A 26,410-nucleotide genomic window follows, 5' to 3' on the forward strand; every position below is an offset into this window, starting at 1 on the left:
ATTTTCGGTCCGATATATTGATCCGAGGCATCTCCACGTGACGTCATGGCACAAGCGCCGCCTGCACTGGAGGGATCGCCGAGCCTGGCCAATCGTGCTGCAGGCACAGATCGACTAAGTACTTAAATTCGCCAATGCCTCCTCATCAATGCCTCCTTTCCATCCTCATGCCACGCGGGGTACCCTTCTCAAAATGGGTGCTGCGAGGGCATTCTGTCTCCGGTTCGCGCCTCCGGCCGCCATGATCTATGTTGGCGGCCGTGTTCTCTGGTCCATTGAGACAGCTCGGAATAATTCGCAGCTATTCCTACTCCATTCCGACCCGAGAGCACCGTACTCGACCACTTCCACGCAGTTTGCCCGCGGGCAGCCCGCTAGCTCAGTTGGAGATAGCAGCACTGGCCGAAATGACCCCGGTTCCCGAAAGGAAGGAAGCTTCCATAGTGACGAATCGGACTCCTCGTCGGTATGGTCACATATCTTGCAGAGATTTGAAGGGGTGAAGCAGTCTGTCGGCTCTCCCGAATGGATTGAGCTTGATCATATCAAACACTACATAACACCCGACTGGACGAAGTTTCTCCCGGAGACAGTGCAGAAATTGCGGCGCGAGCTTTCCATGGCGCCAGGGTCCTTGGCTGACGATATTTGGAGGGAAGCGCATGACCCAGACTTGAACCCTGAGATAATTCAAGAGGCTACAGTCCGTGTTGGGGATGGCCTTTGCGATGAGGAATTGGAGTTCAGACGGAGGCGACAGAAACATTCTGTAAAGGCGTTGGCAGCGTACTTGAATATCCCTGAGGAGGACATACATCCTGATGACGTTCCGATCATTTCCATGTGCGGATCGGGAGGTGGTTTGCGCGCGCTTGTTGCTGGTACTGGCTCATATCTGGCTACGCAAGAGGCTGGTCTGTGGGATTGTGTGACGTATACTGCTGGCGTGAGCGGCAGTTGCTGGCTACAAGTTCTGTACCATTCTTCTATTTCCGGATGCAACTTCACCAAACTTGTAGCTCATCTAAAGAATAGGCTGGGCGTGCATATGGCGTTCCCGCCGGCAGCACTCAAACTGCTTACACATGCACCAACCAACAAGTACCTCCTCAGTGGTTTGGTCCAGAAACTGAAGGGCGATCCCGGTGCTGATTTTGGTTTGGTTGACATCTATGGTATGTTGCTAGCAGCCAGGTTGCTTGTACCCAAAGGGGAACTTGGAGCTTCGGACTATGACCTCAAAGTATCACATCAGAGCCGCAACGTTGCCAGTGGAGCCCACCCACTCCCGATTTATACAGCCGTTCGTCATGAAATCCCAATCCTAGAGGAACAGGCAGAAGAGGGAAAGAAGAAGCCAAAGCCCGAGGATCTCATCAAACAGTCACGGAGCGAGTCGTGGTTCCAATGGTTTGAGTTTACCCCGTATGAATTCTTCTGCGAGGAGTTTAATGCAGGCATCCCTACCTGGGCTCTGGGAAGGCATTTCAATGGCGGCAAAAACGAGGCGCCTCCCGGGACGTCGCCTATACCTGAGTTACACGTTGGCAACCTGATGGGAATATGGGGCAGTGCGTTCTGCGCGACCCTTTCGCATTACTACAAGGAGATTCGACCACTCGTTAAAGGGATTACCGGTTTCGGAGGTATCGATTCTTTAATCCAGGGCAAGTCAGAAGATCTTGTTCGAGTACATCCCATCGACCCCGCAACGATACCGAATTTTGTACTCGGAATGAAAGATGTACTACCACCGTCCTGTCCGGAATCGATCTTCAAGAGCCAGCATTTACGGCTCATGGATGCGGGGATGAGCAACAATCTCCCGATTTACCCACTGCTCCGGCCCGGCCGCGACGTAGACGTCATCATCGCCTTTGACAACTCAGCCGACATTAAGCAGGAAAACTGGTTGTCTGAAGTAGATGGTTACGCACGCCAACGGGGTATCAAAGGCTGGCCAATTGGAGCCGGGTGGCCCAGAGCCAAGGACACTCCAAAGGAGACCGAACAGAGCCTCCGAGAGCCACAGAATATATCCGAAGAAGATCTCAACAAGAAAATCACTGCTGCCCAGACCTCGCCCGGTCATGAGAACCACAAGCCCCCGTCTACCAACAAGCCTCCTACAGAAGGTTTGAAGGACCCAGATTCGCTGCCCCCACCACCAGACACGGATCTAGGATACTGCAACGTCTGGGTTGGCACCACGCAAGAAAAGGTCTCTGAGCAAGAACCACCGCCGTCCAAGCGCCTCTTCGATCCTCGTCACTCGGATCCCAGCCACACTGAATCTGACTTTCATCTCATGCGCCCAGACGCCGGCATCGCAGTCGTCTACTTCCCTCTTCTGCCCAACCCCGCAGCCCCAGACCTCCCCTCCGCCTCGTCCCTCACAAGACCATCAAAATCCAACAACTCGCATCATGTCTCAGAGACCGAAGCGCCATCATCTGACAAGGATAAGACGAAGCCGCTCTCCCCGCACCCAGGTACAATCGACCCCGACGTAGACGATTTCCTGTCAACGTGGAACTTTGTTTACACGCCCGAGCAGATCGATGCGGTTGTGGGTTTGGCCAAGGCGAACTTTGCGCAGGGCGAGGAGCAGGTGAAGCGGGTTGTGAGGGGGGTTTATGAGCGGAAGAAGAAGGATAGGTTGGCGAGGGAGGAAAGTCAGCATCGACCCCATAAGGAGGGTTTGATGCTTAGTTGATATTAGTAGAGTAGAATACATCCAGCATTAATACCTTATTTTGGTTGCTTTGTTGTTTCTCGCATATATATGTACAGAATACATTTCCATGATGTTGTGCAACACTCCCTTTATTTATTTCATTAACTATTATTTTGAAAGTATCTTGGAATATGTTCAAGGCCATGTCCAAGCCCATGTCATCACGACCTGGGTAGTAATTGTACAGCATGTCTACTTCGACGCCTTATCATCCCCTTCCTTCTTCCCCTTTCTTATAGGAGTATTCTCTTGGTCCTTGCCACTACTACCGCCACCCTCCTCCGCGCTGCTCTCCCACTCTCTATCCTCCTTCCCACTCTCATCAGTCCCAACATCAGCCTCAGCATCACTATCTCTCAGCCTCCAATCTGCAACCTTGGTCTCAGGGACCGGCTCTCCAGGCTGCGGCTCCATAACCACCTGGCTGGAAACCGGCCTGTTCTGGCTATCCACATCTTTAACCTCTTTCGTGCTTGGCTCCGCGTACCGCCATACGACCTTCAGCCGGTCGAGCGCCTTGATGCCCTTCTTTGAGGTACCCTTGATTCCATCCATGGCGTCCCAGTCGACTTCGAATACGCCGGAGTCGTGCTTGTCGCCGCCTTCGAAGTAGGGGTTGAACCAGACGTGGGCGATTGATGTTACCATTGCCAGGCCTGTGTAGGAGGCGGCTTTGCTGCGGCGTTCAAAGTCGATGTTTACATCGGATGTTGGAAGGATGAGTGGCGTGCGGGGCCGGAGGAGGATGGCGCTGGTATGTTTCTGGGGGGTTTCGGCAGGCGTTGATGTCTTGGGCTGGGTGACTGTATTGGGTTGGTCGGTGGTTGGATTTGTGAGGGCCGAGGTGAGGTTGCTGGCCTTCGTCCAGAGAGAGGCTTCTGATTCAGCAGCCGAGGGAGGCTCCTGGGGAGTAGTGATGGTAGAGGCTGGGTTTGAAGTCGCGGCGGTTTTGATCGTAGGTTTTGGCTTGGATTTGTTGAGGTTGTCGTTGCTGCTGCTATTGTTGCCCTCGTTGTCGCTCCCAGCGGCGCTGTTGGATTGCGACGTAGCACTATCGCTAGGCAGACCGATGCGTTCGTTCCGATGGAAGAGATGGAACTGCTTAATCGCCTGGCCGTCCTCAACGTACCCTTCAACCGCGACTTTAACCCCGTCTCTTAGTTCCCAGACATGGATCTCAAGTATCTCCACCGGCCGCTCAACATACTTCTTCCCCATTTCGTTCGTCCATCGGTCCACGTACCGCACCCACCGCAGCTGACTCGGGATGCTCACACCAGAGCCAAACCCAACCCGCATCCGCCGCTCCGTGAACCGCTGTAACGCATCCTCCAGCTTCCATCCCTCCTGGCTGATCAGGTACGAGCACGCCATTGTCCCACTGCGACCCTTCCCAGCCTTGCAGTGCACAACCACAACGCGCTGCGCTTGTTCTTTGCTGTCCTTCCCTTCGCCTTCGCCTCCTTTCTGCTCCGCAGCCGGCCCATCCAACCGCTGCAACCAATTCCGCATACTAGCCATGACCTTCGGAATCAGCGCAAACGGCGGCGGATGGTGATCAGGAAACGGGAAATGGTGGATTCGACCGTAGACCTCGGAGTCGGGGTACCCCGTACCCTCAGCGCGGAACTCCCAGATCCCCCACTCTGTGCCATGCTTGCTATCGAGGAAGTCGACGAGTTGCTTCAGCGGGGTTCTGTAGGCGATTTTGGGGTAGTTTGTTGACGGGCCGGAGGTTGCGATGACTGGACGAGTAGATTAGGTCAGTGCACCGTACAGCTGGGGGTGTGTTTGGATAAGCGCAGTGGAGTTGATTGGGTTGTTGCTTATGCTGCGAAGAGCACGAGCGGCAAGGGGGCTGGATTTCGGGGCGGAATCTCACTGTTATCGGAAACATAGCAAAGATCTAGACCGGCCTCTGGGTGTTGTTGTCGAGGTCCAGCTACAATCTGTCTGAGGATCGAGGCCTGAGGTGGTCAAACAGCCAAGCGCAGCGAGTCAGTCTGGGCGTGGCCAGGAAATGCAGTTAAGGAGGGTGTCTTGCATACCATGAGTCGTACAAGCACCAATTCTGCTGTTACGCGTGTCGGGGTAAAGACAAAGTGAAATAAACTCGAGTAAGCGTCAAAGCGTATGTATAGAGTAATTTTCTATGGTGGGAGACTGGTCGTAATAAACGTGCTCGACCGGCGAGGCTCTTTTGTCTTCAAAGCTTCAAGTTTAAAGCGCAACGTGACGCCAAGCCTCTGATGTCATCGACCGCAGTCCTGTTTGTATAGCCTCAATTCTCCCAACAAGAACACATGGCTACTCGTAATTACTACCCAGGCGCCCAGGTGAGGCTGAGTCGAGGTGGCAAGACATTATTATAATTCCAATTTTGGCATTGCATTGGAGACATTACATTAAGCAGTAGCATCACAGGTGCGCTTAGCACAAAGCATATTGATACAAAAACATTTAATAGCCTAATAAGTAGTGCAGGGTCCAAGCATCCTGCGATTCCTTCCTGATGACAGATGCGACCCATCCAGACCTCAGTCCCCAGAAACATGAATACGCATACGAGTCGAGTAGTTCGTTCAGCAACCCACCCAGTCCCGATCAAGGTCCTTTCTTTCGAGTTTAAGCAACTCCATAAACATCCTTCACAGGGATCGTAAACTGCTTGGTCGTAGAAGTGACATTCTGCTCGCCCAATGCATAGAACTCGGCGTTGCCGGGCTTGCGCCACATGTGCTCAACCTGGACGGTCCAGTTCCCAGACCTGGGAGTGGGGTTGATCTTCGCAAGAATGCTCTTGTCCTTGCAGGGTGCGTAGTCCTCCTGCGTGCTTGTGCCGTTGCAGGTGGTGTTGAAGCCCGGCGTGTTTTCGGACGAGTGGCCCACGATGCCGAAGTTGTAGGCGCAGCCACCGGGCGAGCAGCCGAGAGTGAAGTTGGAGGCGTGCCATGTTAGGGCTGGGTTTGTGGGGTCGGCAGCGACGTTGCGCATGGGGACGCGCATGGCTGTTGGGGGAACAGTGAACGGCGAGGCCGAGACTGAGGCGAAGAGGGAGAGAGCGACGGGGACGATGCTGGAGAAATGCATGGTGGATGGTTTATTATTATTGATTATTTGGTATGAATGGTTGTATGTGAAGAGGGAGGTGTAGTTTGTATGAAGATTGATGGAAAGGGATGGGTATAAGAGTCAGGAGAGTGAGAGATATTCGTAGATGGCCTCCGGTACCGACGTGAGACAACAATTGGTGATATCGCGACTATAAATGGAGCAACTGGAGTAGTCTTTGACGATCTGCTTGGCGGCGTTTGAACGGTGCAGATCCCCAGGGGAAGTCAGTCAGATTGGCGGAAGAAGAAGAAGAAGAAGAAGTAAACCGCTTGAACAACGAGAGAAGGTGGAAACCGAAGCTGGTCTGCTGAGAGAGAGGGTTATATAGCTTGTCTACAACCCGGATGTTCTGGCCAGAACGGCGAGATCGTGAATCAAGGAAAGGCATATTGAATGCTGCAGTAGTATAGGAGTCTTTGAGTTTCCTTCAATCCTTCGGCGGGCGGGGCTGTTAGTGCAGACAATTGGTTAAATTGCTTCACATCGACTTGTGTTCATTCCAAGTCTTGCTTGCAGCATTGGGAATGGGATTCACAAGAAACATCCATGATCTGGCTGTCTTACTCTGCGACGCGGCTCACAGATGCATGGCGGCTCGACTCTCAAACCGGTTTGAACGCCTCGACTCTAAGCTCCGCCGTTCCCGCAGCAGCAGTGGAGTCTCTTTGTGAAGTCCGTGCAATGTGATTCGAATGTTTATGCTTCAATTCGGCGCTTTGTAGCAGCTTGTCTTGACCTGATGCGCCCGCGGTCTCAGGTGACGAAGTCTGCTCAGGACCAGTCTCGAACAGTTGAGCTTATTCTCCCCCACTCTTACTCCGTAGAGTCTTCACGCACGCCTGCAGACACAAATCGTCGAAATCGAATGTTGGGCATGTCCCTTGTCATTGCGATCAGCAATCATTCCCTACCGAGCCGTCATCCTTCTAATGCGATTGCGTCGCCAACTCTGTCTGTACTGTCCGATGCTCAGGAGAGACACCGACAGCTCCATGGACCTTATATATACAAGATACTATAGTACATAACATACATATTCCATCTCACTCCCTCCTCATTCCCATTGCGTCTCTTAGGATCTGATTAGCCTTGCCTAAAAGATCCTGTGGTATCGATAGGCCCGGCTCGTAAGCCTCAAATTCGTCCTCGTCCTCTTCTTGGGACCGTCGAATGGCCGCCATCCTTCTCTTTTTCTTACGCCGTTGCTTGTTATACTCCCTTCTCGCTTTTTCCTCGATCGACATTGCGCCTTGTGGACAGAGTCCTGGGTCGGCCCTCAGCTTGGCAGCAAACTCGTCGCTCGACTTTGCGCAGAGACTCTGGATATCGAGCCTTGCATTATCGCTCAAGTGGAACCCCCGTGCCCGCAAATCTTTTAGATAAAGATAGGATGACTCAAAATTCCCCATATCCACACACATGAGCATGAGGTGCTCAAATGTTTGCGCATTCGGGATAACACCCAGCGTTGCCATCTCCTTTACCATGAACATGGCAGACTCGGCGTTTTTGCCCACCCGACACATGCTGATCAGAGAGTTGAATGTAGCCGTGTCAGGGTGTCGACTACAAAGCGTATGGAGCTCTTTGTAGAACGCAATCCCGTCGTCAACTGCGAATGGATCATCAACCGCTGCTGCTGTGCACAGATGAACGACCACCCTAGCACACGCCAAAGGAACATTCTCTCCATCATTCTTCAGCTCCTTGAGAACGCTCCAGACGTTTCGTGGGTGGATCTTGTTTTGGACGCAATGCGCCCGAATCGCCTGAGTAGACCTTGAAACCACCTCATGACCCGCATCCTGCATGTCGGACAACGTCTGAAACGCGGCATATAGCCCACCTGACTTGATACTTGCCTTGGACATCATTTCATAATCTTTCGCTTCATCATCAACACTAGGGCCCAGTATATTCGTTATTGATTTCAAAAGCTCCTTGTCTTGTGTGTGAGATGCCATCTGGAGAACAAGATTGGTTAGGTAAGGCCTTGGCAGAGTCCTGTCTACTTCAACAAATCTTGTCCATAGGAAGCGGGTTAAATCACGATGGCGAGCAAATGCCGCTTCTTCAAGCACATGGTTCCAAAGCTTTTTGCTTATTTGGTAGCCCTGGCTCAGGCGAGACTCCATCAACTCGATGATTTGGTCAAATTCTTTGACATCGCATAGATAGTAAATAAGCATACTGTGAAGCCAAGGCTTGACCTCTATAACTTTCCTCTCCATATGCGCGATATGGTCCATGGCTAATTCGAACTGGTGCTCCCTAATCAGACCCGCCACAACATAATGCCAACCATCCGGGCTGAGAGGGAACCATCGATCTCGTAATGTGCGCAACAAATCTGCCCGCAGCACAAAGTTTGGATGGACGGCAATGGCCTTAAGGAACAAACACGGTCAGCAAAGTAATTTGGCGGGTGGATCCAAGAATCGTCATAGCATAGGACATACCTGCAACGCAGCATGAAGCGTGCCTGCATCAATTGGAACATCGTTCTCTTCCATTTCCGCAAGCAACTTCTGCACCATAAAGGGTGACCCAAACCGCGGGTCGGTATGGCATTGTATAAGCGCTTTATAATGTCGGGTTTCTGGTCGAATCCCACGGTCCCGTATCAAAACACGTAGTATTTGCGTCGCATTGATTATGTTCGGAGTTTGTTCCGCCTTTTTGGCAAGTAGGTTCTCCAGACGTCCACTTGACGACGTTTCGATGTTCTTTGGTGATCTCTGGCGTTTTTTAGGCCCTAGCAAGTGATCCCCGTCCCACGCTTCACTATATTCGTTGTTATCAGATAGCTCCTCAGCTTCTCCATCCGAATAAATTTGTTCCTGTGTTTGTTGGCCTTGATCGTGCGAGCGTTGCGCGGAAGTAGAGCTGTAGGGTCTTCGGAGGCATCTCGATATCGCGGGGAGAGGAGTGGAGGAAGCGCAGCGTCGTCGTGTCGCAGGAAAGGTAACGATATGGCGCCTAGGTATACTCAATGCCGGACACAGATAATGCCATAATTGGTCCGGTTTGAACCGCTTGCGGGACATCATAGCTTCTTTGTTGCGAGAGTAAAATCCATAGCTCTCGGTTCTCGAAAAGGAATGCTCGGATCATGTGACATCAAATGCTTTAACTATATCGAGGGGGAGAAAGAAGGGGGAAAAAAAAGGCAAAGCTCGCCTCTAGTAGGGATTAGCACTAGTGGCATAGCTGATATAATTTTTCATTTGCATGTGGATCATAAATTGATGGTGATAGCAATAAAGTTACATGGCAAGCTCCCATCGAAAAAACACCCAGATACGCCAGGCCATGCTCATGAACCCGCCAACGAATCCTCCGCAGCTATCTCCGGGGTATCTATCATTGTCTCCGCTCTTCCCTCACAACAAAAGGCCAGTCTTTATCTCTAGTTTCCACCCCGACCGCGCCCGCGCCCACGGCCGCGACCACCACGGCCGCCACGATCGCCCCGTCCACCCTCGCGAGGCCCACGGTTGCGATGTTGAGGCTGGTTTAGCTGCTGTTCCTTGACCATCTCAATGATTTCTTCGGGAATCCGTAGGTATTTGATCTAGGACACCTGGTTAGTTGCGGGGCAGTCTTCCTTTGGGAGGTACACAACGTACGTTGTTTCCGCGGACGTAGACTTCGGGGAGCTTGAAGAAGCGGTCGCCTTCTGGGCTTGTTTGGACCACCTCTCTGAGTATTAAGTTCATCCAGTTGTCGCAATTGGCGAGGTGTCCGTTCAAGGTTTCGCCATTTTTGAGCTCGACAAGCATAGGGTGGCCTTGCGCGGCCGTTAGAAGGCCAAGAGGAAGCTGTGCATTGTAAATGGTCAGCAGATGTCTAATGAAAGAGGGACATGAAGATCAGGCGCTTGAGCTTGTATAATTACCATTGTGACTATTATTGAGCGAGTGTTGAAGGTTGCAATGAGGGGATAGCGGGGAGTCCGAACGGTGAATATTCCGCTACGGAGTCTGCGACTGAGGCGATAATAATGCCGAGGTGAATGGGAAATAACAATTGTGAGAATTCAAGCAACTTCCCAGCTACATATCACAGCAAGGATTCAGTGCACTGAGGCTGTGACATCGGCGGGATTGTCGGATTATTGGAAACTCCGCGCTCCGACTCTACGTACTTATGCGAAGGAGTCAGCTCACCATCGTCATAATCACTCGATATGATCCGATTCGCAGTTCTCAGAAGCCATCGAACATCTCAGGGGGTGATACTTCTCTGTCATAATCTAGAAAGATCGAATCCATAAGATGGTGCACAGTCGGATTGCATATATGTAGCTCTCCACCATACAAACCATCGTGGACCCAAGATGCGGTGTACAGCGGCAGCACTGGGCTTACTCTTAGCCGTGCCTATGAAATGTTTGGCTACTGACACAGGCCAAAACGATGAAATAATACCATTGGGTGGAAGTGTCGTCGGAAGTTAGTTACTCTTCTGGTGTCATTTACAGGTATCATCATGTCCTAAGTTGTGTATAGCAAATACGTATACCGTGGTGAGGTTTGAGGCTGTCTGCTCAGAGTGCACAGACTTATCGCATTCAAGACTGGTAAGATCCACGCTCTGATCAGTATGTTCTACTTGTTAAGATGACTCTACCAGCCTCTTGAGCTAAAGGTCAGTAGACCTGATGGCGCCTGCGATGGCTCAGCCATCTATCTCAACGGGCAGCCGCTCGTCCATAACCGTGATAGAAATTCTCAGCATGAGTTCAGTACGGTCCCAATATTCTCTGGTAACTCCACAGCCGTGTTATCCGTCAGTTGGCAGAGCGGCTGCATTGGGGCACCTTGCGGAAGCACCGGGACGTGCTCGGAAATGGACCAATTCCTCACCATTCAGATTGAACAAATCGATGATATAGATCTTGAAATGAGCATAGATTTTAGCGTTACGCTCGCCGAGGACATGCGTCCCAAGATACACGATCTATGCAGTCACCCGTGGGAAATTACCAACTTCGACCTAATCGACTGCCCCGACTCCCGACCAGGTTTGGTCAACCAAATAAACCATTGGATTCTAAACGCCATCACCTTTTCTTCCACCGTCGACCTCTTCATATTCGGAGCAGTCGCTATCACCATCGCGAGTATAGCACTGCTAACCTTCCTCATCTGCCGTAATACCATTTACTGCCGCCGACGCCGCGCCGATAGAGCCGCCAAGCGAGAAGAGAGGAGGACACGACGTGCCTATAAATCCGCTGCCCGCCGACTGCGATGGAGAAAATGGTGGGATACATTTAGGGGCACGGCACCTCTTCTCCCCTCTGCCAACAACACACAACGCCACGACCTCACAGCTTTTGAAACACCACATCCGCATCACGATCACCACTACTATCGTCACACAGCGGAGCCCTATGAACTGGAACTTGATACTGAAACTGATTCCAGACAGGGCTTCATACAAGCCGAAATAAGAGGCTTCCGTCAAGCGCTCCAGTACGTTGGGGAACTGGTGCGCTATCCAGCGGATAGGAATATAGATATAGAGAGCGGAACTAGCTACTTTGGCCCTGAAGGCCACGATGGCGTCAAAGCAGTGGACGCGCGGGAGAAGCAGAAAGTAGGAAGGAGTCGAGCATCTTCGTCGACAGCAGGTCTTTCGACGGTCATGTCGCTTCGAACGATTAGTTTGGGTACGGAGGCGGAGACGGAGACGGATATAGATATCTCTTCGCGTGCGACGCCGCCACCTAGTTATCATCCTTGACGTTAATATGTCATGTATATGGTGTACAATAATAAATAATATTCCCTCTTGATGTGCTGTGCGTAGGCGGGTGCTAGTCAAAGGATGAGTTTACCATTCGAGTTAGGGTTGAAAGTGCAGGCTTTGATATTGATACACAACAGCTCAGGTCAGTCTCAGGAGCTTTGGGGATAACTAGGTTAAGGTATGTAAGTCCACGAATACAGAGTACGGATTTATGCCTTCGGCCGCTTCGCAGCTACAGACTCTTCCTCATCCTCTTCCTCGTCATCTTCCACAGTGAATTTCCGCTTCGCACGTTGATCTCTATTGCTTGACGCATCGGCATCCTCCTTTTGAGCCTTCAGACGCTCCTCTCGTTCGTCAAAGAAGCCGAAGAGTTGCTCATACCCCTCCTCCACATTAGTAACGGTCTCATCCAGGGCATGGTGGCGCTCGCTCATCTTTAGCTGGATTAGCACATCCCGAGAGCGCTTGTAGAGACGCTGCTTCGTCAGCATGCGCCACCAGTAGTATCGGCGGTCATTTGGATCATCCGCCCTATGTTTCTTAATGAGCAATCGCGACATATTCGCTCCACCCTTTCGGCGATTCTTGAGTGGAATTTGGCCGAGGAGGAACATTTCCTGGATGTGCGCGAATTGAGTCGGTTCGATCTTGTAGGTTGTGCGGATGTTATTGAGGGACTGGATTGGAAGAAGGGACGACGTTGGGACACGTCTGGTCTTTTTGGAGGAATCGCTCCACGGGTCGGGGTTGATGTTAATGCTGTTTTTAAGGAATTCGGGGCGGAGGATGTGGTAGTCAGCCGAGTCCCGGAGGACGTCGAAAGACTCATTTGGGTCTTCAACAGTAAGCTCCCTGATTGTTGGATCATTGAAGCATGCCTTGTGGATCGTGTTGTAAAGGTTGATGCCGTGCCCTGTCCCCTGGTGCGATGGGATAATCAGGAATTGGGCAATTCGCAAGCGCGATGGGAGTTCTCCTGGACGGATTGGCTCGGGTAGAGGGAACGGGTCGTCCTTGGGTGTCGGCTTTTCTGACTGGTCTCTCTGATAGAACCACAATCGATATGTGGTTGCGTAACCCACAATGGAATATGCTGAGGCTGTTGGTGTGGGAGGTTCAACCTTTTCGTATCTGGTTTTTGTCAGTCGCATATACCTTTATAGGACCACCGCAGCATCAACGTACACAAAGTAAACCGTCCATCTTTCCAATGTCCATTCGGGATCATCTGTCGTAAGAGGCAATCCACCCTCAATGTAAAATGAAACCATAATCTGAACCCGGTTCAGCAATAGCTGCACTTGGGGGTCCGCAAGAGATGCCGCCCAGATCTCGTAGTTCCGCCCGCGAAGGGAGTAGCTATGGACCATCTCTCCTGGTGGTACAAAGTCTTTCGCATCTTCCTCCTGAACGGCGCTCTCGAACTCGGGTAGCGAAGAAAAGGCCTCTGGATCAGAACGCGTGTTAGACAATCGACTAGTATAGTAACCGCAGCTTTACAATAAAAGCACCTACCTTCGGGGAGAAATTCCTTCAGTGCCTTGGTAATATCAACAGGCGCAGTATCCTCCACAGCCGAGAACTTCTCGTCATAGGAGACGTGGACGTGAGGACGAAGGTTATGCGCGGCAAACCGTAAGCGGATAATTAATCCTTTGTAACCGAATATTTGCTCTTCCTCGCCAAATATCGGGTATGTGAACGCAGGATGGAAGCCCGAAAGTGTCTTGGGCTTTTCCTGGTCAGGCTGAACCATGGTGATTTGGACGGCATCATTGGCGTCGCAGGACCCTAGAATGATGGATTGGAGGGTCAGCTCGAAACACATATGAGGTATGAGGAAATCTTACAGTCGCTTTCCGCCGACATTTTGGATTCTATTAGAGAGGACGATCAAAGAGTAAGCGGAGAGAGAAGGGATGGAAAGGTGCCCAGGTGTGTTTCATGAAGCCTTCGAGTTGCGACCTTTCTTTGCGCGTCTCTCAAATCGCGTTGCGCGGAGCGGGTATAACCCTTTTGGGACTAGCTCCATATATGACATCGTGTCTTGGTTGCTGTGTTTGAACTCTCGCCTTGTGTTCATGTTGGATTACTCAGTTTTACGATACTTAAAGCTGCCGTGCAGTTTCCAATGAGTTTTCACATATACGAAGTTAGCATCAATTCATATATCTAGTTTGGTTCTTGCCTCGGCTTATTGAAAACCATTGGTTACTGTGGTCGGGAGAATGTCCGACTCTGCGGGGAATCGTGATATCTTTGGCTGTATGTACTCAGGCTAATTCAGCAAATACACCAATCTGAGTGAAAAATAAATAACAAGGAATTCGAAATCTTATTTGAACATCAATACCAATCGCTAAACAGTCACAATGTCAGCGACTAGCCCACAACGAATCACTCTGATCGGACTAGGAACCATCGGCATGTCCATGGCTGCTCTCCATCTTGCCCGCGACAACGTAGTCGACGTCTTCGATACAAGGCCTGATTTCGAGGATTATCTCATAAAGACGCTTCCAGGATTCCTAGCTGGCTCTGACTCTGAATCCACCGAGTCACACCCAGAAAAGGTGGTGGCTGCATTAATCTCATCTGGTCGCCTCCAAATCCACTCTTCACTTGAGACCGCATGCGCATCCGCCACCATCGTTCAGGAGCAGGGCCCGGAAAATCTGGAATTCAAAAGGTCCATTTGGAATAAGGTCGAATCCATGGCTCCCGCCTCTGCGCACCTCTGGACGAGTACCTCGGGCATTGCAGCTTCCAAACAGCAACAAGACATGCAAGATAAGACTCGTTTGCTAGTAGTGCATCCATTCAATCCACCGCATATCATGCCATTGCTAGAGATTGTGCCGTCTCCTGAAACATCCTCGGAACGAGTGGAGTTTGCGCGGGAGTACTTCTCTATTGCCGGCTCCAGACATCGCCCTGTGATTATCCGAAAGGAGGTACCAGGCTTTGTGGGGAACAGACTAGCATTTGCGCTGCTTCGAGAAGCTTGCCACCTGGTACAGGAAGATGTTGTGACGGCAGGAGATCTTGACACTATTCTGATGGCTAGTTTGGGCCCGAGATGGGCGGGAAATGGTGTGTTCGAGAGCTATCAACAGGGAGGTGGGGAAGGTGGCATTCGATCGTTCCTAGATAAGCTTGGGGGTACCATGCAAAATGTTTGGGATGATCAAGGGACAGTCAATGTGTTGGGAGAGCAAGGAACGGAGTGGAAGGAAAAGGTTATCCAACAGACAAACGAGGCCTATGGGACCCAGACACCGGAACAAACTCGCGAGAAGGAAGAACGGTTGCGCGAGCTCATCCGAATACAAACGCAAAGATATTGAGAATGGGCTTGGCAACACTTTAGCCATATATATACATCTGCTAGATGATAGTGGTACTAGGTATTAATGAGCGTATTTGTTATTTTGTAGTGCACAGCACGCAGCTGTATGGTTGCAGGGTTAGCGGACCAGCAGGTATAACCCAATCGATAGCACCATCTGGTCAATTTACCCTGCTAGCTTTGTTCTGGTGAAATGGGAGCAGACTAGAAGTCGAAAGGACAAGACAAGGTGCTCTTAAAGCGGCGGCAATCTATACCTTGCCCGGTCGACATGGCACTGCCGCGTATGCATTTATAGCAGGTCAGCCCAGAATTGCAAATGCCATGCACGCGTTGTCCACATATTTTTCCGTTTTAAAAATCATTGGTTCTTTCCTCAATTGCGCCGGGTGGATTGTCCGGCCTGGAGTTGTCCATAACCAAGGTACCGTGCAGGCGGCGGCCGCCCGTTTCCCACTGCGGATCCCTTCTACGCCACGTTTCCAGCTCCGGTGACAAGTTCGTTCCTGGCCGTTTCCTGCCCATGCTTGACGGCCATCTGAATACACCTTTCGCATTGCGCCACCGGTCCACCCAATTCTAACCTCTAACCCGTTACTGACTATTGTACTTCCCTGGAAGGGTTATTGTTGGTACTTTTTGCGCTGGAAAACATGTCCAAAGTCCTCTAGAGAGCAAACGACTCGGGACCAGCGACCGACCATGGAGGGACTTTTCACATTGCTCACATTGAGCACTGTGATGGCAATTACGTGAGCATTAGATGCGTGATGATATTACTGCATAGCGAATACCGGCTAACACCTGTTTTTTTCGGCTTCTTGTAGGTCCTTCGTCGTGGGTTCATTGCCGTTAGCATTCAAACTTTCGCCTTCACAATTAAGACTGATATCCTCCCTTGGAATGGGAGTTTTGGTTGGAACATCCTTGATCGTCATTATACCCGAGGGAGTCGAAACCCTATACGATGCCGTGTCGACGGAACGACAAGACCTCAGCAGTCGCCCTACTGCCCTTCCGCACTTCCCCGAACGATCGGGCATCCCTACCGTCGCTACGGCATATCCTAAAGTAGACCGAGACACAGACCAGTGGGATGATTATGTGAAACTCCCTGGCGTTGACTCCCCTTCTGTGCATGTCCCGCGGGAGTCGCATGTTGAGCAGGAAACGAAGAAGGACACCTCAAGCACGTCAAGTGCCAAATCGGAAGAGGACCACAGCGAAGAGAGCTCCCCCCATGCCTGGATTGGCATCGCGCTCATCAGTGGCTTTATTCTGATGTACCTCATCGACAAAATCCCCGAGTTCGCATCTCCGACCAAACCACAAAGGCCTCCCTATCATATCTCATTGGATAACTTGGGATCTGGGCTTCGTCGAAATTCATCGCCTTCGCGGGACGGGGGACTTTTGGATGCCGCAAATAGTCAACGAAGCAGCCATAGCTTTGCGACGACTACTGGTCTAGTCATTCACGCAGCCGCTGACGGGATTGCTCTCGGGGCATCGACTTCAGACACGGGACTGAGCTTTATCATTTTCCTAGCTATTATGGTTCATAAAGCCCCCGCCTCTTTTGGGCTTACATCGATCCTTCTCAGGCAGGGCCTCTCAAGCCGTGCTGCTAGGACTCATTTATTCATCTTTAGTTTGGCTGCGCCTGTTGGCGCCGTGGCGACTTTCTTGTTCGTACACCTGCTAGGCTCGGGATCTACTGATGATACAGGTGCGCACTGGCGCACAGGGATTCTTCTTCTTTTCTCAGCCGGGACATTCCTGTAAGATGGTCATCCTCTCACTGTATACTCCACGAACTAACACCACCCCTTCAAGATACGTTGCCATGCATACGATGCAGGAAAACAACTCAATTTCGTCCCGCGAATTGCCTGTTAATGGTTACGAAGCTCGGGATATGGGGGCGAAGCCGGATAAGTCAATCAGAGACCTGGTTGCCTCTGTTATTGGCATGATATTGCCCCTCTTTCTCCAAATCGGACATGCTCATTGAACTTGCTTTTGGTCCCTTTTTTTGTATTGTGGTCCGTCTATAAATTGCTGTTTTTCAAACCTCTTAGATTGGTTTAGCTTGGGCCATCTGATATGACTGCATTTGTCTGTTAAATAGAGTTTTTTTGCGTTGCTGGTATTGATAATTGTGAGCTATATGTACTTTAGGGCGCTATTTCGATATCTATTACTGCTGGATTAGTAGGGGGCTAGGGGCTGTAGCCATAACCACATGATTGTGCTTTGAATCTACGCATAGTATCTGTCAAGAGATAGTAAAGCCTTTGTTCAAGGCTGGATAGTGATAGAATATGAAACCAGCCTGGAACTTGTAGATCGTTCGCGTGGGGGCACTGAAAGCCCGGAAACAACGATGCCAAGGCCGATTCGCGGACACTGACAGGGAGAATGGCAGACTTCCAAATTACGTTCAACTACAACGCCAGGAGGAGTTCCTGGATGCCTGGTGCAATGGATACTACGTACTCGCACAACGGTGAGTTCAGTACTTAGCCCACTATGGTAGTTGCCGCAGCTGCAGAAGTACCCATGTACCAACGTCCAGACTGGATCGGCCGCCCGACTAATCACAGGCAGGATCTGGCCCACCTCCCGCTGGCTGGAGCCGGATGGAAGTCAGGTGCGGCCACGGCCCATTGCTGGATCGAGACTCTTTAAAATCAAGCCTGCGTTTCCGCGACTCTCCCTCGTGGGACTCACTGCAGCTGGCAAGGCGATAGATATTCCCTCTTCCCTCCTGCTCCTCCCCCCTCCTTGTTCTATTAAAGATATTCCTTATTGTCTCCTTCTGCCTTTTCAAGCTCCTCTTTTCCCCCTCGTCCCAGCCCTCGGTCTTTCCTGCCCCCTATTATTCCCCGACCAGCTGAACCTTCCGCCAACACTCTTTTCTCACACCAACCTACCGCCAGCGCCTATCTGCTCCGGTTTCCTCTCCTCCTTCGGCGCTTCATTCTCTTGCCAGTTTTCACTTTCCGTTACTCATACGTTCGTTCCTAAAATCCATGAACCGTGCCAATCTCCTAGGGAGCTGGATATTACGACATTCGCCGTGAAGCTTGCGGGGACAGTTCGGTGTATGACATTTCACTTTCCGCTTTGTCGCGCGACCATTTATGGGCATTCGGCGGATGTCAGATCCCGCGGTGATAGGCGGGATGGGCTCTCAGTCGAAATCGATACCGTCCTCCGATAAACCTACCTCTCTTCCCCCTAACCTCCTCCCATCAGCGCCTGCCTCCCCTCCGACCCCGGCGCCCAGTCCGACTCCCCACCAACGACCAACCTCCTGGCGACCGAATGATCCAGAAGAGGATGCGCTGCTGTCAAGTACCAAAGTCTTTGAATCGCTGTCTGGGCCTAAACGGCAGCAATTTTTGGAATCTATCCTGAGCCTGTGCAACAGCCAACAACTCAGTTTTGTCTCTAGCTTTGTCGCCCCTCGTCTAAGGAAAGATCCATTTACTGTCTTTCCAACCGAAATATCTCTTAGGGTAAGTCTGACTGCCCCGTGGCCTCCGTGGCCTCCGTGGTTCACCAGAAGTTAACTTTGTGGTTTTGTAACCAGGTACTCTCGTTCGTCGACGACCCGAAAACGCTGGCCCGGGCGTCACAAGTATCAAGACGGTGGCATGATCTGTTGAACGACGATATTACGTGGAAGAATCTTTGCGAAAGACATGCGTTTACCCATCGACGGCCCGCTGAAGATAACCAAGACTTCATCGAGCCTATTCACAATCATCGTACACACTCTCTGAGTGGACTACAAAGGAGGTCGAATAGCGCTACGCTTCAGTCTCGCGATGGATTTGCGGACTTCCCGCGGTCATTATCCGGAGATTGGTCTGCGCCGTCGAGCGTACAAGCGAGAAAGCGACGAGTTCGGCCCCTCTCCTACAAATACCATTTCAAGCAAAAGTACATGATAGAATCCGCGTGGAGTAAAGGCGGCCGATGCACCCAGCGGCACATTTCGCCCGACCAGGGTGTGGTAACGAGTCTCCATCTAACTCCCAGATACATTGTGGCTTCGTTGGACAACGCTAAAATTCACGTGTATGACACTGACGGAGGAAATCAAAAGACACTCGAAGGACATGTGATGGGTGTGTGGGCTATGGTTCCCTGGGATGACATTCTGGTCAGCGGTGGTTGTGACCGGGAAGTGAGAGTATGGAACATGGCTACCGGGGCATCCATTTATTTGTTGCGCGGCCACACATCGACAGTTCGATGCCTGAAAATGTCGGATAAGAACACCGCTATCTCTGGCTCGAGGGATACCACATTACGAGTGTGGGATCTAACAACGGGAACTTGCCGCTATGTTTTGGTTGGTCATCAGGCCAGCGTCAGGTGCCTCGCTGTACATGGAGATATCGTCGTCTCGGGAAGCTACGATACCACAGCCCGGATCTGGAATATATCGGAGGGACGATTTCTGCGGGCACTATCAGGCCATTTCAGTCAAATTTATGCGATCGCCTTTGACGGCCGCCGAATTGCGACGGGAAGTCTTGACACCAGCATTCGGGTATGGGACCCGAATACTGGCCAGTGTCATGCTATTCTCCAGGGTCATACGTCCTTGGTAGGACAACTACAGATGAGCGGCGATACTCTAGTCACTGGTGGTTCCGACGGGTCCGTTCGCGTTTGGTCTTTGACTAGAATGGCTCCCATCCATCGTTTAGCGGCCCACGATAACAGTGTGACCAGTCTCCAATTTGATAATAATCGGATTGTTAGTGGTGGCAGCGACGGCAGGGTCAAAGTCTGGAGTTTACAGACGGGACAGCTCCTTCGAGAGTTGTCGACCCCGTCAGAGACGGTCTGGAGAGTTACTTTCGAGGAGGAAAAGGCCGTCATCATGTCTAGCAGATCAGGTCGTACAGTGATGGAGGTGAGTGGTATGCGCTGTGTGTGATTTTTTGTATTTCTAACATCCGTATTTAGGTCTGGAGTTTTTCGCCGCCGCCGGAAGAATTCCCACTCGACACAGCACTGGCAGGCGCCTCGTCCAGCATTTCTGAGCCGCCACCGACACATGACAATAGCCTAGCACGAGAACTCTTGTCTCCAAATTCATCACAACGAAGCGATGGCGATCAACTAATGGTGGATGCGCCTTCTTGAAGCTCCTTGAATCTTGGGACGCTTGGATATCACGATCATATAGCTAGCTTCTTCTTAATTTGCGCCTTCAGCGTTATTGCTTCGGTTTCCTGCTTCTACGATATTCCCATCTCGCACCACTGGCGGCTCAAGGTAATTGGCCCGATATTCACTGGTTAGCATTTGCATTCTAGGTGTTTTAGGTTCATGCTGCAACTATGCTTTTGTCCATGGACCACGCGGAGTTAGATATATGGATGGCTGTCATACTGGCTTATACCAGCTGGAATCTGATAGGCGAAATTGTTGTACTTCTTAGTTTAGGATATTGCCACCTCAGGAGGTGGCTCATTTTGATAGCAAAAGTTTCCACACAACTATTTACCACATAACAAGCTAGCAAAGCCCTTGCGTACACCTACGTCTTTAGTACCTTATGTCCAGGAACTGTCACCCAGATTGTGGGCGATCCCATTCGTCAGCTGACTGCTACTAACGCTTTAGTGTTTCTCCGCTCGGCCTTTCGGCTCGGCCATGATCAACGGGTACGCACATCTGCTGCCTAGTTATATCTGAATGAAGTCCGTCAAGCGTCCCTGAGAGCAACTAGGCCGGTCGCTTAAAAGCATACCTAAAGGCAGATCTCTTGCTAGGCATCTAGACTCACCATGTCCGATTCCCGACTGGCGAGATCTTGTATTGAATGCCGGTTTGCCGAAACTCCGGAGACAGCCAGATCACTTTAACAGAGACAACAACGCTTGCGGGCAAGGGACAAATACTATCTGAAAAAGAAGTCAGCGAGCCGTCACGTATCCGTCGACTATTCTAGCAAGCGACCATGGTGTATACTGGGCGCAGCAAAGGGTGTTTTCTGTGCCGTAAGCGCAAAGTCAAGGTATGACAAGATCTCCACGCATGCTTGCTTCCCTCCAAGCAGGATCTATTGGTCCCATTGCCTTCCACGAATCTTTTCTAAGTGATACAAAGTGCGACGAAGCGCTTCCAGAATGCGGCAACTGTCGCGTTTACGGCAAGCCATGTCCGGGATACAGACTCGAGTCTATATTCAGAAATGAGACTTCTAAAGTCGAGCAGCTTGTCAAGAAATCAGGCAGATCATCGCCATCTTCATCTTCACCTTCCAGCAGCCGGCGGGGTAGTCGGCGAGATTCTACCTCCCCATTATCATTAACCACCCAACGGGTCGCGGATTCCTCGTGGGAGGAGCGAGCGCTCTGCTTTTTCTTCGACCAGTATACTTCTGGCGACGACCCGGATGAAGCTATGAGTTATTTATCGTTCTTGCCGTCTTTGTACTCTGCCTGTCGAGATAATGGGTCTGATAGTCCGACGGCTTTGTGCCTGCGCAATGCTGTTGATGCGACGGCTCTCATGACACTGAGCAACCATGCCAACGCCGCCCCGCTTGTGGTGCGTGCTAGACAGCACTATGGGAATGCATTACAGGGGTTACAGGCGGCGTTATATGAGAAAAAGAACGCCGTCAAGGATGAGACTTTTGCGTCCATGGTATTGCTTGCACTTTTTGAAGACATCACGGGCGAGCGGAACGGGCTTGCTAGTTCGCATGCGGCAGGTTTTGAGTTTTTGATGAAGTTGAGAGGGGAGGACCAGCTTGGACATGCGCAGGGGAGAGGTCTGTTTCATTTCGCATATACTCATACGGTAGCTTTCCCTCGTGCTCCATTGTCTGTTTAGCCACGACACTAACAAGTGGGATAGCACGTCGAGATGCTTGCGCTCCGAGGAAGGCCCCATTACAACACGGATTGGATTGTTGAGCGTCTAAGCGGTGCAGACCCAATCGCACGATTGATCCTTGCCGCATCCAAAATGAGCCAGCTATTCCTCGCCACAACTTCGCTCCAGCATCTACTCCCTATATCTACACCACTTGATTCAGACACTGTTTCACAGCTCACCTTTCTCCTCCTATTAGGCCGGCAAATAGATCTCGAACTCACGTCCTGGAGCCAGGACCTCCCTGACCGCTGGCTCCCCCTCGTCATTTATCCCAATAAATCTGACAGTAATGACTTCTTAATCACCTACCACCACCTCTCTATCGCCTCTGTTTGGACCTACTACCGAGCGGTCCGTATAGTCTCACACGTCATCATGCTCGGACTACGAAAGGCCCTCGCCGCTGCGACGGGCGAAGTCCCCGAAGACACGGGGACAGAAGTACCGGCAGTCGTCCAGAAAATGATCACAGATATATGCCGCAGTATACCATTCTGCCTCGGCGACGTCGATATGATGGGTAACCGAACGGCCTCCGCTTCTCCCAGCGCAGAATCTAAGCCCCAGCCTCGTGCGCGCGCATTTTCGGTGTATTCAATGGTCTGGCCATTGTGGTATATTCTTTCATGCGGCTTAGCTACACCGGAACAGGAGCAGCAAATACGTAGCTGTTTGTCGAGGGTTGGATCCGTCCTAGGAATCAAGCTGGCATTGGTTCTGGCGGAGGATGCATCAAGCCAGAAAAGATCGTCTATCTCTGTCTCTGGGTCGTTGTTTGGGGCTCAATAACGATTTCAAGCCGGGCGCTTGGGCTGCTTTATTTGAGCAGTTAATCACTTTGCATATAAGGACTACTAGTAATTGTATAGAGCGATTGGGAATGGGGTTTGGATGCGAGGCCGGAGCTGTGCTCTTTCAGTCGTTGCTTTTCTCTTCCGATTACCACTCTTGGATTTTAATTGTATCTATGTACTCGTCTTATTGAATATATATAGAGTATATAATTTTTTGTACAGTTACCTCGACCCTGGACGGGGGCTGTACATATATGACGTCATATACACGCCCCCTCTTTAAATCACAGCTCGAAAGTTCAAAGCACTAGAACAGTTCCGCTGCACCTCAGAAAGTGGAGGAGAAAATTATTGGCAACATCTTAGCTTGAGATCGAAAATCGGAAATCGGCACGCGCTCTTTCGAGTGCGCTAGTAAAAAGCAGGGAATTAATAGTAAACCGTAAACTGGTTTCATAAATTATGAACGCATGCATCGGATGGCCCGGCCCTGGACCAGACCCAGGTCCAGGGTGTCAGTGCGGGCACAGCGGCAACGTACTAAGTTACTACATTGGGTGAGGAGGTGCTGCTGACGACATACCTTGCCAGTTATGATCCACTGCTGAGAGTTCAGTTACTTATATAGCGAAAGTGTAACCTTCCTTCGCGCGACTCGAGTTGGAGCTTCTTATCTTTTGGAGACTGATTATCCTGCTTAGCTTTTGATTTGAGCTTGTTGCTTCTTCTACTTTACATTTCTTATACTTTCTGTTCGTTTCATTTCCAATTAATAAGAACATACGAGCGCGATGGCAACATTACAGCAGGAAAGGAAGTACCCACTGGGGAAGATTGAGCCCAACTCGCTCAAGTACTTCGGTGCTTGTACGATGGGTGGAATTATCGGTACATTAATCACATCTGCATTATTGGTGAAAGATAGAGCTAACATACTTTGGTAAAGCTTGCGGTTAGTTCGAGATTTTATTAACCTTTCCATCGATTCCAGTCTCTAATCAGCTGCATTGCAGGCCCGACACACACCTCAGTAACACCGCTCGATCTTGTGAAATGCCGACGACAAGTTGACCCCAAAATCTATACTTCAAACATCTCCGCATGGCGCTCGATTATCTCGAAGGAAGGCCTCCGTGGTGTCTTCTTTGGTTGGTCCCCGACATTCGTTGGATACTCCTTCCAGGGGGCCGGTAAATACGGCTTCTACGAATACTTCAAGTACCTATACGGCGACATGTTCCCCAACACAAACCGCACGGTTGTGTACCTAGGTGCAAGTGCCTCCGCCGAGTTCCTCGCGGATATGGCCCTTTGCCCGTTCGAGGCAATCAAGGTGCGCATGCAGACGACATTACCACCGTACGCAAGTACCCTGCGCGAGGGCTGGGGTAAGATCGTTGCGAAGGAGGGCATGTCGGGCCTGTATAAGGGATTATACCCGTTGTGGGCGAGACAGATCCCGTATACGATGACGAAGTTCGCAACTTTCGAGGAGACGGTTAGCATGATCTATAAGACGCTGGGAGGGCCCAAGGAGAGCTACAATACCCTTCAGCAAACGGGAATTAGTTTTGCGGGTGGTTATATCGCTGGTATCTTTTGCGCGATTGTCAGCCATCCAGCGGACGTTTTGGTATCAAAGTTAAATGCTGATAGAAAAGGTATGTTTCCTGATCTTGTGCTAGCTGACCATGCAATTTGTGCTGATGAGAGTACCTAGCGGGTGAATCGGCTGTGTCGGCCGTCTCTCGAATCTATGGGAACATTGGTTTCCCAGGGTTATGGAATGGCTTGCCAGTGCGAATTCTAATGCTTGGAACTTTGACCGGTTTCCAGTGGCTGATGTGAGTCTCCCTGTGATAGTGAAGCTGATAATTAATAGAAGCTTGGATGCTGACAAAAACAGTTATGACTCGTTCAAGGTTTTCCTCGGTCTTCCAACGACAGGCCACTAAGCCCGGGCGGCATTAGAGATAGATCATAGTAATGGATTTCATGTTGAATCGAAAACCCAAGACTGAGAACGCACGGAGTAGATTGAGTGGAGATGAATGGAGACGCGAGAACATGGAGTCATTGACCGCCTTCGCTCTTGGCGATCGACTCGGAGCGTAGGACGAGAACTTCCTTGTTTCTAGACCAAACGAACCCTTTGTCCGATCACTCCTCTTCTTAATTTCATGAAATAAAAAATATATAGAGCAGTTACTCCCAATTCCTGTCACTCCCCGTGATTCCTGCGACTCCGACACCCAAACCAAAATGGAACCAAAAACATCAACATCCCAGCCATCCACGAACCCGCCCAGTGTTGAAATCGCCTACAAGCGCAAATGCATCGCGCTCAAGAAGCGTCTCGGCGAGATTGAAGCTGAAAATGAATTGATGCGCACTCGCAACCGACGCGGCTGGCAATACATTCAGAAGATGCGCCTCGAGTCCTGTATCCTTCTCGAGCGCCTAGCCAACGTTACGGGAATGGCCGAAGAAGCCCAGGCCGGCGTGAACCCGGAACTGCGCGCCCGTGCTGCGGCTATGGTGTCCAGCGGTGGAAGCGCAAACGGCATCTCCGCGACGAGAAACGGATCAGGACCAGGATACTATGAAGACGAGACAGAAGGGAGTTCAGACGAACAGCCGCCCACAGTAAGTTCAGCGCGAGTAGCTTGATTCAACCTTCCTTTGGCTGATTGCCCATTTATCTAATGCAGCCACAAGAACGTCCACTCCGCGTAAAACGATCCCGCAAGTCGAACCTGAACATCGAGGATGAAGATGCGCCTGCTTCGGGTACTACTCCTGAGGCTTCTGGGCCAGGGGCATCGTCAACGTGGCCGCGACTCGCGCCAGCGCCATCACAAGAGGAGATGACATCTTCATTCCGGATTCAACAGGGTAATGGGTCTGGGCCGGAGAAGGAGACTCCGCATACGAGCGATCGGGAGGGTGAGAACAGAGATGCTTCTCCAGAAGGAGCAGAAGATCCGTCGGTGGAAAACCCAACAACTCCAATGGACCTCGATACGAAAGAGCTAAAGGAAGAGAGCTAAGGGCGATTTCTCCGGTATCTGCTTCTGACGACTGTGTTTTATTTTCTTTGTGGGTTTCGGACGGGGTTCTTTACCGGTGCAATTTTCTACTTCATTTACTGGGTATTCGAAAATACGTACTTAATTGCGTGGGTGTTAAAGGGGACAATATAACTTTCATAGATTTATACAGATTACCTCCATTTTGGATAGTTCAAAAAGACAGCCAAGGTAAGGCGTATACTGGGCCACCTCGCGTGGAAAACTTAATGGCATGCTTCCATCTGACATCTACACCTTCCCTTCATTAAATCGCGACAATCAAAGACCTCATCTCATGCTGCATTGCACCATCAAATACGAGCGTGTGACTCCTTTAGCGCTCTTTTATTTGCAGGCATTCTTATAATCTTCCAGGTCCAAAGATGCTAAAGTTATCAGTTGAAATATGCCCAGACGACGAGTCGCCTTGTTGACTCGTGGGGGGCCGCATTATTGGATAGGAGAAGACAGCCCACAGCTCGCAGCATTACATGCCACTAAAACAAATTTCCAACACTAGGTCGATCGTCGGGGCTGTGGTTGGTTAAACCCAAAGAGTTGGTCGCGATGGTGATATTTCTGCAAGGTGTTGTGCAATCCAACCCCCTCGGCTACAAAATCTAGAGTATAACAATCCGCTGACACCCAAGAAAAATCAGCAGAGACAAGA

The 26,410-nt window shown here is 50.8% G+C and overlaps 13 protein-coding genes across 13 annotated transcripts; 8 read left to right on the plus strand and 5 right to left on the minus strand.

Annotated features, from left to right (window-relative positions):
• Positions 1 to 148: 148 nt before the first annotated feature.
• APUU_51149S (putative phospholipase A2 (PlaA)) lies at positions 149 to 2,716 on the plus strand (the record flags this gene model as incomplete). The annotated part of the gene is made up of 1 exon (XM_041706225.1): positions 149 to 2,716. The coding sequence occupies one exon, from the start codon at positions 149 to 151 to the stop codon at positions 2,714 to 2,716; it is 2,568 nt and encodes an 855-aa protein (XP_041558632.1).
• Positions 2,717 to 2,929: 213 nt separating this feature from the next.
• Positions 2,930 to 4,788, minus strand: APUU_51150A (putative phosphatidylinositol-3,4,5-trisphosphate 3-phosphatase; the record flags this gene model as incomplete). Its single annotated transcript, XM_041706226.1, has 3 exons — positions 2,930 to 4,482; positions 4,620 to 4,704; positions 4,786 to 4,788. The coding sequence occupies 3 exons, from the start codon at positions 4,786 to 4,788 to the stop codon at positions 2,930 to 2,932; spliced, it is 1,641 nt and encodes a 546-aa protein (XP_041558633.1).
• Positions 4,789 to 5,362: 574 nt separating this feature from the next.
• APUU_51151A (uncharacterized protein) lies at positions 5,363 to 5,827 on the minus strand (the record flags this gene model as incomplete). The annotated part of the gene is made up of 1 exon (XM_041706227.1): positions 5,363 to 5,827. The coding sequence occupies one exon, from the start codon at positions 5,825 to 5,827 to the stop codon at positions 5,363 to 5,365; it is 465 nt and encodes a 154-aa protein (XP_041558634.1).
• Positions 5,828 to 6,894: 1,067 nt separating this feature from the next.
• APUU_51152A (pentatricopeptide repeat protein) lies at positions 6,895 to 8,901 on the minus strand (the record flags this gene model as incomplete). The annotated part of the gene is made up of 2 exons (XM_041706228.1): positions 6,895 to 8,238; positions 8,311 to 8,901. The coding sequence occupies 2 exons, from the start codon at positions 8,899 to 8,901 to the stop codon at positions 6,895 to 6,897; spliced, it is 1,935 nt and encodes a 644-aa protein (XP_041558635.1).
• A 359-nt stretch (positions 8,902 to 9,260) lies between these two features.
• On the minus strand, positions 9,261 to 9,752 carry LSM4 (U6 snRNA-associated Sm-like protein LSm4; the record flags this gene model as incomplete). The annotated part of the gene is made up of 3 exons (XM_041706230.1): positions 9,261 to 9,425; positions 9,481 to 9,672; positions 9,750 to 9,752. 3 exons carry the CDS (start codon positions 9,750 to 9,752, stop codon positions 9,261 to 9,263), a joined length of 360 nt encoding a protein of 119 aa, XP_041558636.1.
• A 438-nt stretch (positions 9,753 to 10,190) lies between these two features.
• On the plus strand, positions 10,191 to 11,602 carry APUU_51154S (uncharacterized protein; the record flags this gene model as incomplete). The annotated part of the gene is made up of 3 exons (XM_041706231.1): positions 10,191 to 10,305; positions 10,363 to 10,433; positions 10,487 to 11,602. 3 exons carry the CDS (start codon positions 10,191 to 10,193, stop codon positions 11,600 to 11,602), a joined length of 1,302 nt encoding a protein of 433 aa, XP_041558637.1.
• Positions 11,603 to 11,817: 215 nt separating this feature from the next.
• Positions 11,818 to 13,480, minus strand: hat1 (histone acetyltransferase catalytic subunit HAT1; the record flags this gene model as incomplete). Its single annotated transcript, XM_041706232.1, has 4 exons — positions 11,818 to 12,742; positions 12,797 to 13,058; positions 13,127 to 13,402; positions 13,462 to 13,480. 4 exons carry the CDS (start codon positions 13,478 to 13,480, stop codon positions 11,818 to 11,820), a joined length of 1,482 nt encoding a protein of 493 aa, XP_041558638.1.
• Positions 13,481 to 13,983: 503 nt separating this feature from the next.
• Positions 13,984 to 14,958, plus strand: APUU_51156S (uncharacterized protein; the record flags this gene model as incomplete). Its single annotated transcript, XM_041706233.1, has 1 exon — positions 13,984 to 14,958. One exon carries the CDS (start codon positions 13,984 to 13,986, stop codon positions 14,956 to 14,958), a length of 975 nt encoding a protein of 324 aa, XP_041558639.1.
• Positions 14,959 to 15,662: 704 nt separating this feature from the next.
• APUU_51157S (Mn(2+) transporter ATX2) lies at positions 15,663 to 16,974 on the plus strand (the record flags this gene model as incomplete). Its single annotated transcript, XM_041706234.1, has 3 exons — positions 15,663 to 15,712; positions 15,788 to 16,741; positions 16,797 to 16,974. 3 exons carry the CDS (start codon positions 15,663 to 15,665, stop codon positions 16,972 to 16,974), a joined length of 1,182 nt encoding a protein of 393 aa, XP_041558640.1.
• Positions 16,975 to 18,106: 1,132 nt separating this feature from the next.
• On the plus strand, positions 18,107 to 20,129 carry APUU_51158S (F-box/WD repeat-containing protein; the record flags this gene model as incomplete). The annotated part of the gene is made up of 3 exons (XM_041706235.1): positions 18,107 to 18,484; positions 18,559 to 19,896; positions 19,950 to 20,129. The coding sequence occupies 3 exons, from the start codon at positions 18,107 to 18,109 to the stop codon at positions 20,127 to 20,129; spliced, it is 1,896 nt and encodes a 631-aa protein (XP_041558641.1).
• Positions 20,130 to 20,949: 820 nt separating this feature from the next.
• APUU_51159S (putative C6 transcription factor) lies at positions 20,950 to 22,664 on the plus strand (the record flags this gene model as incomplete). The annotated part of the gene is made up of 3 exons (XM_041706236.1): positions 20,950 to 21,006; positions 21,099 to 21,797; positions 21,855 to 22,664. The coding sequence occupies 3 exons, from the start codon at positions 20,950 to 20,952 to the stop codon at positions 22,662 to 22,664; spliced, it is 1,566 nt and encodes a 521-aa protein (XP_041558642.1).
• A 796-nt stretch (positions 22,665 to 23,460) lies between these two features.
• Positions 23,461 to 24,517, plus strand: APUU_51160S (putative mitochondrial phosphate transporter Pic2; the record flags this gene model as incomplete). Its single annotated transcript, XM_041706237.1, has 4 exons — positions 23,461 to 23,557; positions 23,616 to 23,621; positions 23,683 to 24,330; positions 24,390 to 24,517. 4 exons carry the CDS (start codon positions 23,461 to 23,463, stop codon positions 24,515 to 24,517), a joined length of 879 nt encoding a protein of 292 aa, XP_041558643.1.
• A 414-nt stretch (positions 24,518 to 24,931) lies between these two features.
• APUU_51161S (uncharacterized protein) lies at positions 24,932 to 25,719 on the plus strand (the record flags this gene model as incomplete). The annotated part of the gene is made up of 2 exons (XM_041706238.1): positions 24,932 to 25,315; positions 25,381 to 25,719. The coding sequence occupies 2 exons, from the start codon at positions 24,932 to 24,934 to the stop codon at positions 25,717 to 25,719; spliced, it is 723 nt and encodes a 240-aa protein (XP_041558644.1).
• Positions 25,720 to 26,410: the final 691 nt, after the last annotated feature.

The sequence above is a fragment of the Aspergillus puulaauensis genome, chromosome 5, assembly GCF_016861865.1.
Source record: "Aspergillus puulaauensis MK2 DNA, chromosome 5, nearly complete sequence".
Lineage (NCBI taxonomy): Eukaryota > Fungi > Ascomycota > Eurotiomycetes > Eurotiales > Aspergillaceae > Aspergillus > Aspergillus puulaauensis.